Raw genomic sequence first — 11,931 nt, forward strand, 5'->3', positions numbered from 1 at the left:
TTTATGCAGGGTATGCAGTATTTGGAGGCGGTAGAAGTTGGCTCTGTACATTGCATAGCGACCATGCTGCAGAACAGCAACTCTGCTCCTATTCACTTGAATATGAGTGGAGCTGCAGTACTACAGCTCAGCCGCTATTCCGTGATCGGAGCCATCTGCTTCTGGCATGGACATTAGGTGTCCAGAGGCAGCTGATCAGTGTGGGGTCCGGGTGTCAGACCCTCACCCATCATATACAAATGACCTGTCCTGTGGATAGGTCATCAGCTGTCCGTGGCTGGACAACCCCTTCAAATCCAAGCATGTTTGATTATGGGGTAGTCAGAGGAGGCAGCTATCTTAGGGTATGTGCACACACAAACTCAAAAACGTGTGAAAATACAGAGCTGTTTTCAAGGGAAAACAGCTCCTAATTTTCAGAAGTTTTTTAAGCCACTCGCGATTTTCGTGGCGTTTTTCGCAGCGTTTTTTTAACAGCTGTTTTTGGAGCTGTTTTTCTATAGAGTCTATGAAAAACGGCACTTGTTTTTTGCGGCCGTTTTTTTACGCGGCCGTTTTTCAAAACGGCCACGCAAAAAAACGGCCCGTCGGAACAGAATGCGTTTTTCCCATTGAAATCAATGGGCAGATGTCTGGAGGCGTTCTGCTTCCGATTTTTCAGCCGTTGTTTGCCCGTTTACAGCCCGGAAAATAGCCGAAAATAAGCCATGTGAACATACCCTTATAGTCAAATTAATGTCTTGTTCAGACCTGGTCGTTTTCTGAGCTGAAAAACCACAGAAAAAACTCTCATAAAATGTATGTGTAGACATTATAGTGGCTTTCAGAAAGTTCATAGTCTCCCTCCCAGCCTGGACACCCGTGTATTGCAAAAAAAGAGTGCAGTGACACGAGGCAGATTTTGTTGAAGAAATTTCTGCGACTAAAAATCTGTTCCATTTATGTGAATGGGGTTATTTCTGAAACAGACGCATGGATATCTGCAGGTTCCAATCAGATGAATGGAACTGATTTTCAGTTGCAGAAATTTCTAGAACAAAATCTGCCGTGCGTTACTGCACCCTTTTTGGTAGGAGGACCATGTATGTACTGCTTCCGTGCAATGTCGAGGTGTCCCATTTGTTATACAGAAATCTAGAAAGGTTCGGTAAGCATTCCTGTAAAGCAGTAATGGACAATGCTAAAAGTCAGATCTGCCTAGTTATACAGAGATAAACCCTTTATACTGTAACAAAGCTATCCAGACTTGCCATTCAGTGTACTGGGATAGCTTGGTAATAAACCATGTGGAGCTGTAATAGAGATGGCTGAATGCTAAATATACCTGAAAAAATTGCACCCAAATTGTGCATTAGATAGGCAGATTTGCCTATCACGAACCCGGGAAAACTGGGTAAAAACCATGTGTAGGTTAAAGGGTTGCCCACTACCAGACAGCTTATGACCTATCCACCGGATAAGTCATCAGTACATGATCTGTGGGGGTCCGACACCCGTACCCTGTATGGTTAAGCCGCTTCGGCTGCCTCTGGGCACCGGACTTCCATGCCAGAAGCAGATAGCTCCGGTCTCGGAATAGCGGCCGAGCTACTGCAGCTCTGCTCCTTTTCAAGTGAATAAGAGCAGAGCTGCAGTTCGGCAGCACGGCCGCTATGCAATGTACGGAGCCAACTGCTTCCGGCTTCGTGCATTGCATAATGTGCCATAACATCCGATGCCCGCAGGCCACCGAAGCAGCTGATGGATGTGGGGTTTAGGTGTCGGACCTGCACCAATGATATACTGATGACATCATTTTCACAAGGGGTTAAAGGAGAAAAAGCACCCACAGTTTGTTACGGAATTTCTCCTGAATAAGGCAATACCCTATTTGTGGTCACAAACTTAAAGAGGCTCTGTCACCAGATTTTGCAACCCCTATCACCTATTGCAGCAGATCGGCGCTGCAATGTAGATAAGATTAACGTTTGTTTTTTTTTTAAAACGAGCGTTTTTGGCCAAGTTATGACCATTTTTATATTTATGTAAATTAGGCTTTCTAAAGTACAACTGGGCGTGTTTAAAGTTAAAGTACAACTGGGCGTGTATTGTGTGTGTTACATCGGGGCGTTTTTACTTCTTTTACTAGCTGGGCGTTGTGAATAGAAGTATCATCCACTTCTCTTCACAACGCCCAGCTTCTGGCAGTGCAGACACACAGCGTGTTCTCGAGAGATCACGCTGTAACGTCACTCACTTCCTGCCCCAGGTCCTGCATCGTGTCGGACGAACGAGGACACATCGGCACCAGAGGCTACAGTTGATTCTGCAGCAGCATCGGCGTTTGCAGGTAAGTCGATGTAGCTACTTACCTGCAAACGCTGATGCTGCTGCAGAATCAACTGTAGCCTCTGGTGCCGACACGGTGCAGGACCTGGGGCAGGAAGTGAGTGACGTCACAGCGTGATCTCTCGAGAACACGCTGTGTGTCTGCACTGCCAGAAGCTGGGCGTTGTGAAGAGAAGTGGATGATACTTCTATTCACAACGCCCAGCTAGTAAAAGAAGTAAAAACGCCCAGATGTACATACACAATACACTGGGCAGTTGTACTTTAACTTTAAACACGCCCAGTTGTACTTTAGACAGCCTCATTTGCATAAATATAAAAATGGTCATAACTTGGCCAAAAATGCTCGTTTTAAAAAAACAAAAACGTTACTCTTACCTACATTGCAGCGCCGATCTGCTGCAATAGGAGATAGGGGTTGCAAAATCTGGTGACAGAGCCTCTTTAAGTTTAAGCACATGGCAGGGCACAGATTATATAGAGCACCATATAGCCTTCTATGGTGGCATTTACTGCCATGTGTCATGAAAACAGAGGCTCTCGGGTGTTAAAATATTACAAACCCCAGAAAAGGGACCCCATTTTTTTAAACTTCACCCCTTAAAGAATTCATCTAGGAGTGTTGTGTCCATTTTAACCCCACAGGTCTTCCATGGAATTTATTAGAATTGGGGCATAAAAGGGGTAATAGGAGAAAAATCACCCCACAATTTGTTACACAATTTATCCCGAGTACAGCAATACCCCATTTGTGGTTATAAACTGCTTTTGAGCACATGGCAGGGATCAGAAGGTAAAGTGCACCATGCAACATCTGAGGCCTACTATGGTGGCATTTACTGCCCTGTGTCACGAAAAACAGAGGCTCTAGGGTGTCAAAATATTAGAAACCCCAGAAAAGTGACCCCATTTTGGAAACTAAAGCCCTCAAAGAATTCATCTCGCGATATAGTGAGAAATTTTAGATTATAAAGTAACACCTTTCAAGGTATTCATCTAGGGGTATAGGGAGAATTTTTAATCTGTGAAGTGACACCCCTCTAGGTATTGATCTAGGGGTATAGTAAGGATTTTGAATTACTTTAATTTTAGTAACTGAGGAGGAGAACCTGCAAAACCCGCAATGGAGGGAGAGGAAATGGCAGGTCCCACTACCAATCTACACACCATTCCATAGAATGCAGCCCAAAAAATAAATCAAAGGCCTCAGCAAAAAAAGATTTGCTGAGACAGCCAATCTCATCTGGATTTATTCCACTCACCCAGATTTGTAACCTAGGTGAGAAAGACACTCCCTCGGGTCCTTGGTATAGTGAGAATTTTTAGTTTGGTTTTAGTTTTATTTTTTTACAAATTTTAAAAGAGCAAATTTTAAATGGGGCTAGTCAGTAACTGGTCAGTAAAAAATAATAATAATTTGTCTTGGCCAATAAGGGAGGCAGAAAACGTGGTTAAAGAATAAAGTAATTAAAAATCCAAGGAGGTGTGATATATTTTGAAACATTGTTTCATGCACAGGCCGGGCTTTGTGGGACACGTCTTACATTGGCATGTGGTGTCCTTACGAATGCCTCGCTTGGCGCAAACTCGGCACCTTTTTTGGGGGCTTCTGTTATTTTTCAGTAGGGGGGGATTTCTGTAGGGAAATGCTGGCCAGGAATTATCCTGCTGATGGTAGTACCAGATGAACTGCCCTCCCCTTCCTGGTCAGCAAATATCAGGGCCTTAATGACTTTTTCCTGAAATTGGAGGAAAGTATCTCCCTTGCCGGCATATCTGCAGATGACAAAGGCGTTGTATAAAGCAATCTGTGTAAGATTGACAGAAAGCTTTTTATACCACACCTTTGTCTTGCGCATGGAGCTGTATGGTTTTATGACCTGGTCAGACAGGTCAACATCACCCATATATTTGTTGTACTCCTGTACGCAAAATGGTTTGGGAACTTGGGTGGTGGATCCGCGTACAGGGACAAGGCTACAGCTGCTGTCATGATTGCTGGTTAGTATAATGTACGTCCTTATATTTCAGGAGCAGCAGATCGTCGCTGCAGACAGCTCGCCTCTCTCCTAATTTTAGTGTCTGACCAGGCAACGTTTTGGGGAGGCCCTTCTGATTTTTGCAGGTTTGTTCCGCACGCCAAGGTGGATCTGGGCGAGAGAACTTTTAGCAATGGGACACTGTTGTAAAAGTTGTCCAGATATAGATGATATCCTTTGCCAAGCAAAGGATGAACAAGATCCCATACGATCTTTCCACTAATCCCTAGGAAGGGGGGGGGGGGCATTGTTGGGGATCTATATCGGAGTGTTTCCCCTCAAACTCTAAAAGAGTAGGTGTAACCGGTGGCACTTTCACATAATTTGTACATTTTTATGTTGTACCGGGCTCTTTTATTGAATAGATGCTGCCTGAAATGCAGTCTACCCTTGAAGCTTACTAATGATTCATCCGCTGCAAAGTTTTGTTGGGGGGTATAAACTTGGGAAAAACTTTTGGAGTAGGGGGCAATTAATGGTCTACCCCTGTCCACCCCTTGTGGGGGTGGGCAGTGACTGTTGTCATTGTAGTGCAGGAACTTCAGGATAGCTTCAAATCGTATCTTGCTCATAACTGTACGGTACAGGGGGGTATTATATAAAATATCAGGGGACCAATAGTCTCTAATACTGGGCTTTTTGACCAAAACTTAAAAATAGTCCCCAAAACTTCCCCTAATAGTCCCCTAATTTCTCTGCGTTTGTGGGGGTCCAATTTTGGCCTCTCGCATAAAATGAGTCAGGGTTCTCGGATATGAACTGACCTGCATATATGTTGGTCTGCTGGACGATTACATTTAAAAGGGTGTCAGAAAAGAAAAGTTTAAAATAATCTATGGGGCTGAACCCTATAGTATCAAATTGAATGCCTGAGGGGGCTGTAAATTCAGGCACCTGCGGGATCTAATTGTCTGCTGCTACCCATGTCAGCTCAGGGAGAGCAAGACCTTCGGCTTTTCTGCGCCGATGGGGGGTGCAGACTCGGAGTCACTTGATGTAGATGACAGCACTAACTGTGCTTCACCTTCACTCGCGCTGCCCGTATCGGAGCACATCATTTGATACGCTTCCTCGGCTGTGAAGAGTAGACTCTTTTGGCCATATTGGGTGATTTTAGAATACTATACTAAATACTGCTCCCAAATTGCAACTACTAACTAAAAACAAATGTGGTTTTTTTTTACATTTTTTTTTAAAAAACATTTTTTTTTAACAAAAAATAAACACTGCTACTCCTAACTGAGCAACGAGAACAGACCGGCGACAAGTGACACTGCTGTTATTCGATGAGTAAGGGTACCCTACCTACCAGGGGAAAAACTAAATGAGACGTGGCATACCTACCTAACAGGGAACTCAGGTAGTGGGCAATCTAGGGACACAGCAGGGTGATGGCGACCGGGTACTGCGACAGGTGATCGCTGGGCACAGATCACAGCATGGCAGAAGGGCACTTTGGCTGACTGAAATTATATATTTGATGACCAGTGGGCACCAAAGTTGGTGATCACTGGTCAGTGGGCAGAAAAGGGGCAGATCGCAGTTTGTTTTTTTATGACTCTTCACTTTCTTCACACAGGCAACTGTTTCTGACAAGCTCTCTGACAGAAATGAGCTTGTCAGAGCGGAGATGTCGGCAAAACAAGCCTCCTGCGCTATGATTGGCCAGTCCGTACTGACTGGCCAATCAAAGCATTTGCCGGCACAGGACCCTTCTGATTGTTCCTGTGCCGTGAGTCCTGCTCGGCAACTGTCTGACGGTTGCGATCAGGATGCTGTCACGGTGTCACTTAACACGGTGACAGTTTAAACCTCAGACGTGACTGTATGGGATATTGTGGGAAAGCAGTTGCAATCTTGACGTACAGTCCCGTTCGATTGCGGAAAGGGGTTAATAGAGATGGCTGAATGCTAAATCAACCACAGTTGGCCAACACATACTAAGTCATCACAAAGTAAATGAAAACAACAAACACATAAAACTCACCTAGTCCAGATGTAATTCTTGCTTTGTGCTGCTTATGGCCCTTCAGCATTATAGAACTGTGTCCATTATGGCCAATAGGCACTAAGCATTACCCGTTTTCCACAAACTTATGGTTTCAACAATAATGTCATGCTGGTGCACACTGCTGATACGAGCTGGTCCCCAATCGGAGATAAGGGATCGCTGGGAGGAAAGTGCGGCTCCCTCTTCCCTGCAAGACTTCAGCAAAACAGTATTTTTCTGTACATGTAATTATTTTTTTTAAATGTTTTTCTAAGTTTAGTGTCACTTTCATTTTATGGCTGTCAATTACCGGTGGATTGTAAGAGAGACACAAGGGGTATGCGATGATGAGCTGTTGGAGAATAAGGGGCCTGTATACTGGTCTTGCATGGGACTATGGATGCATTCACCATTTGCCAGCGTACATACACAGCGAATGTGTTGTAAACATAGATCACTAAGGCCTTATTCACACGAACGTGTTAACATCCGTGATACGCGCGTGAAAATCACGCGTGTCGCACGGACCTATGTTAGTCAATGGGGCCGTTCAGACATTCCGTGATTTTCACGCAGCGTGTGTCCGCTGCGTAAAACTTACGACATGTCCTATACCTGGGTGTTTTTCGCGCATCACGCACCCATTGAAGTCAATAGGTGCGTGAAAATCACGAGCAGCACGTGGAAGCACTTCCGTGTGTCGCGCGTGATTCGCGCAACAGTAGATAAAGAAATGAAGGAAAAAATAAAAAGCACTTCCTTAATTTATTTTTCTAAACATCAAAACCGCGTGTCATAAGGATGGCATATGCGTGAAAATCACGCAGCCACGCACCATTCACTGATGACACACGGAATGGCAACGCGCGCAAAACGCTGCGTTTTTTGCATGCGCAAAACACACGTTCGTGTGAATAAGGCCTTACATCTATCATTTGAAGTTAAAAATGCAGCTGCAAAAAGAACAAATATCCTATGTGTAAATATGAAAATTATATTTACCCACCTCCTCATACTTGTAACATCCAGGTCCGCGGTTCGAAGCGCCTCTGATAGGGGCTAGATCATTACCCAGGCGATCTGGGGCACAGTAATAAGGAAAATGTTTTCTTTCCTGCGTACTGCCAAAGCAGACTCTCTTCAAGACTTCTTAAGTGTCAAATACAGCAAAAAAAAAAAAAAAACACAGAAAAAAATGTCAGAAAGAGCCACAAATATATAAAGCAATATTGCAAAGTATCAGATGTTTATTTGCAATATTCGGTAAAGAAAATCCCCACAAATTCCCAAGTTTCCTCAAACATCCAAAGCTATTCTACTAAACTATAGAACACATTTTTAGTTTCTACTTACATGGTTACATAGGTTGAAAAAAAGACACAGGTCCATCAAGTTCAACCTTTCTCAATAAATTACACGTCATTCATTGCTTGATTAATTCTAACCCTCAATGCCATTTGCCAGACAGAGCCTGTTTTACTTTTTATTTGTGAGGTATTGAATGTTCATTTTAGATGTCTTGATCCAGCACTGCCTTACCTGGCTCATGCTCCATGCTCTCTTCCAGCTTGTGTACATTTCGTTTCTATGGTCACCAGGCTGTTTATGACTGTGCTTTCGTTTTGGGCGCCCCTGCTGGTCACAGACTGCATACACCTAACAAATTTGTCTGCAGAAATCTGTAGTACGTTTTTGACTTGTGTATTACCATTCATATAAAATAGTTTTTCATTACTTATTTTTTGTAATAATGACATTTATCATCAACACCATTATATATGTGGAGACATTATTTACACATCATTTGTTTTATGTTTCTTTCTTAAAAATATTCAGTTTTCGCACTTGTGCACATATATTCACACTACAAATGCTCTTATTTATTGCTTTTAGGAAACAAGCTTAAAATCCACTATGAAAATTGTTACTTTATGTATTCTTACGTTAAAGGGGTACTCCAGTTAGAAGGGTCACTTAACAATAAGCTAATCAGAGGGTGTCCCACTGCTGAGACCCCAGTGATCACTTGTAATCTGTGGGGGCAACCTTAGGACCCATGCACACATGCGTGCAGTATTTACAGTCAGTAAATACTGCACGGACAGGCCTCTGAGTGTCCTCAGCATTCGCAGACCGTGCTCATAGTAATAAGTATAGGTGCACAGTCCGTAAATGCGAAAAATAGGACTTGTCCTATTTTTTTGTGGTAAATTTCTACGGCCCAGACACACACCCGTAAATATACGGGAAGGTGTTCATGGCTGATAGAACTTAATGTGTCAGTATTTTATCTACATTTTATTTAAAAAACATGCAGAAAACTAATTACAAAACACATGCAGGCATAGTACTATGTGACAGCTGGGGAAATGGACTGGATCAATTGTAAACAGGAATTTACTAGTAGTTTGACTGAGGTCTGATGTCAAAGAAAAAATGCAAAGAGCAGTAAACATTGTTAAATAGGAACTATATTTTCATCAAGCTTTTGATATGTCATAGAAATATCAAAAGTTTGAATCGGTAGGGGTCCGGGTGCTGAGAGCAACTACCCTTTAATCAAACTTTTGATATGTCATAGAGGCATACCAAAAGTTTGGATCGATGGTGGTCCGAGTGCTGAGACCCCACTGTTGCTGAAACTAAGGGGCAGAAGTGCTCAGCTGAGCACTTTGCTCCTTCAGCTGTGATAAACACTCACATAGAACGTCTTCAGCCTGACAATGAGCGCTGATCACAGCCGAAGGAGCAAATCGCTCAGCTGAGCACTTCTCCCCCTTAGTTTCAGCAACGGTGGGGTCTCAGCACTCGGACCACCATCGATCCAAACTTTTGATATGCCTCTATGACATATCAAAAGTTTGATTAAAGTGTAGTTGCTCTTCAAATAATTTTATAATGTGGGCAACTTATTGAAAGAAACTACACAGAACTATAATCCCCACAATTTTTTTTTTATTTTTTAAACCCCTTAACGACATGAAACGTACATGTACGTGACAGCCATTAGGACCCTGTCAAAATCACTATATTCTGCACTACATTAGTAGTGCAGTATATTGTGCAAGCGATCCAACGATCGTTGACGTATAAAAAAAATAAAAAACAATTAAATAAAGTTTTTTATAATGTACAAAAAAAATAAAAAATTAAAAAAGCCCCCTTTTCCCACTTTTTCCCTAAAGTAATGTTAAAGAAAAAATAAAGTTAACATAACTGGTATTGCCACATCCGTAAAAGTCTGAACTATTACAATATAATGTTATTCAATCCGCTTGGTGAATGCCATAAAAAAAAAAAATTAAAAACTCCCAAATTGCTGTTTTTTGGTCACCTCCATAAAAATAGGGATCATAAAGTCACGTGTTACCCAAAATGGTACCAATAAATACTACAGCTCGCCCCGTAAAAATTAAGCCAGCACACCGCTAAATCGACAGAAAAATAAAAAGGTTCTAGCTCTTAGAATGTGGCGACATAAAACTATTTCTTTTAACAAATATTTTTTTTGTAAAACTATATATAAAAATATAAATTTGGTATTGCCGTAATCGTATCAACCCGTAGAATAAAGTGAACATGTCGTTTTTACCACACTATGAATACCGTAAAAACGATCCACCATAAAATGGCACAATTGCTGTTTTTTGCCCATTTCATCCCACAAATAATTTTTTCAGTTTCCCAGTACATTATGTCGAAGAAACCCTTTCCAGGTAGCACCTTTGGGATGGGCGCTCTAATGGGCCTCGCCTGCTTTGTCAGGTGGTATTCAAATATGGTAATTGATGTATCAGCAGTATACCGGGAGATCAATAAAGACAATAGCAATCTGTTGTCTCAATCAATATTCTCATTTATTATCAAGATACATAAGTTAATATACCCTCAGGGCGTACCCTCTAATCAGGGCGTACCCTCTAATCAGGGTGTTACCGTTCATGGAACAACCAATCATAACATTTTACATGTAGACTGAAAATACGTCATAGGGTACCTTCCCACTGAGGTCACGTGATCTTTCTAACACCTGCAAATCCTGGCCTACAAATAATAGAAATGAAGGAGGTTTTCATAAGTTTATGTGATGATTTCATATATGTGTGTGAAATACTGAGATGAAAAGAATTAATTACAAATATGATGATTATTTCATGTCTAGGCGTTCTGCCAGACTTCCATCTACCAGTATTGAAGGCCACACAAAGAACACGAAGTAATAAGTTATTTCCTTGTGACTCAAGCAGAACCAGAAAGAGGTCATTACAAAATGGAGAATACATATCTTCATAATTCGGCATCCTGCTTGATAATTCATAGTGTAATTTAATACAGAGAACATAAGCAATTTGACCATCCATCATATGGTAATTATATGGTACATTAAATGGTACAATGAAAAACTACAACTTGTACTGCAAAAATCAAGCCCTCACATAGCTATGTCGACAAAAAAATACAAATGTTACGACTTTTGGAAGGCGGGGAGGAAAAAAAAATATATTTTTTTTTAATTGACCGTGTCATTAAGGTGTTAAACAATTGTTCAATAATAAGGATATCTTGATATCTTCTTGATCATTTGATGCAAAAATGTGTTCGCATTGTGATTTTATTTTTATTTTTCTAAAGTGCTTGTTGTCAATGGTTAACATGCCCAACATTTAAACCAATTTGAGCAGTGGCATTGATTTTGTTAATGTGGTACAATTTATTATAAATGGAAGCAACTAGTTGAAAACTGTAGGCTGACCTTGACAAAACGTACTATTAAAGCGATCACCACTGAGCAGGGCCGCCATGAGGAATTTCTGGGCCTCATACAGCCAAGATGTCTGCCCCACCCTCCATTACCGGGCTAGGGCAATGGAAAGTGTGGCGCTCACGTTTGTACGTTATACGCATTAACTGATTTTGGTGCTGATGTCAATTACAGTGAATGAAACCATGGAGCAGGCAGTGACCGGTTAATGCTCTGGACTTTGTTCTATTTAGCCAAAACGTATCCGTCAGTATGGCATAAAGTGGAATACGTCGCCTGTGGAATGGCCCTGGGGAAACTACTGAAGTCACTGTCCATAAATGGACAGTGTTGTCAGGAGCTTTCCCAGGACTGGAGTCCCCGGGCAGAGCTTCTACTAGCACTCTGCCCAGGGACTTTGGCTTTGCAAAGCCTGAGTCCACGGGCAGAGATTCTGCAACGCTCTGGCCAGGTATTCCGGCCCTGGAGAATCCCCTGGCGTCACTTTTCATATATGGACAGTGATGTCAGGAGCTTTCCCAGGGACAAAGTCCACGGGCAGAGCACTTGTGGTGATCTGTCTGGGGACTCTGGCATTGGGAAGCTCCTGAAGTCACAGTCCATATAGTAATGTCAGGAGCGGTAAACGTTTTTTTTGTGGAATCTCATGGTGGAATAGCAAAGTCTACTACGCTATTCCATCCTTCAAAAATAAGATATACCGACGTCTACCAGCCCGACGTAGGCTAAAAGGACATAATGGAGCCCTGTGAATTTTTGTTTACGTTGTTTATAGTGTAAGTTCAGAGATAGTCTCTACAATAAATGTTGGG

The 11,931-nt window shown here is 42.1% G+C and overlaps 1 protein-coding gene across 1 annotated transcript in view; it reads right to left on the reverse strand.

Moving 5' to 3' along the window:
- Positions 1-8,003, reverse strand: part of CIMAP3 (ciliary microtubule associated protein 3) — a 32,993-nt gene extending 24,990 nt beyond the window's left edge. The window contains exons 1-2 of the mRNA XM_075850644.1: positions 7,897-8,003; positions 7,364-7,506 (exon numbers count right to left, since the gene is read on the reverse strand). Coding sequence (XP_075706759.1) covers positions 7,364-7,506; positions 7,897-7,912 — 159 coding nt within the window. The 5' untranslated portion in view covers positions 7,913-8,003. The remainder of the gene's footprint in view (positions 1-7,363; positions 7,507-7,896) is intronic.
- Positions 8,004-11,931: the final 3,928 nt, after the last annotated feature.

Source organism: Rhinoderma darwinii, chromosome 2 (assembly GCF_050947455.1).
Source record: "Rhinoderma darwinii isolate aRhiDar2 chromosome 2, aRhiDar2.hap1, whole genome shotgun sequence".
NCBI classification, from domain to species: Eukaryota; Metazoa; Chordata; class Amphibia; order Anura; family Rhinodermatidae; genus Rhinoderma; species Rhinoderma darwinii.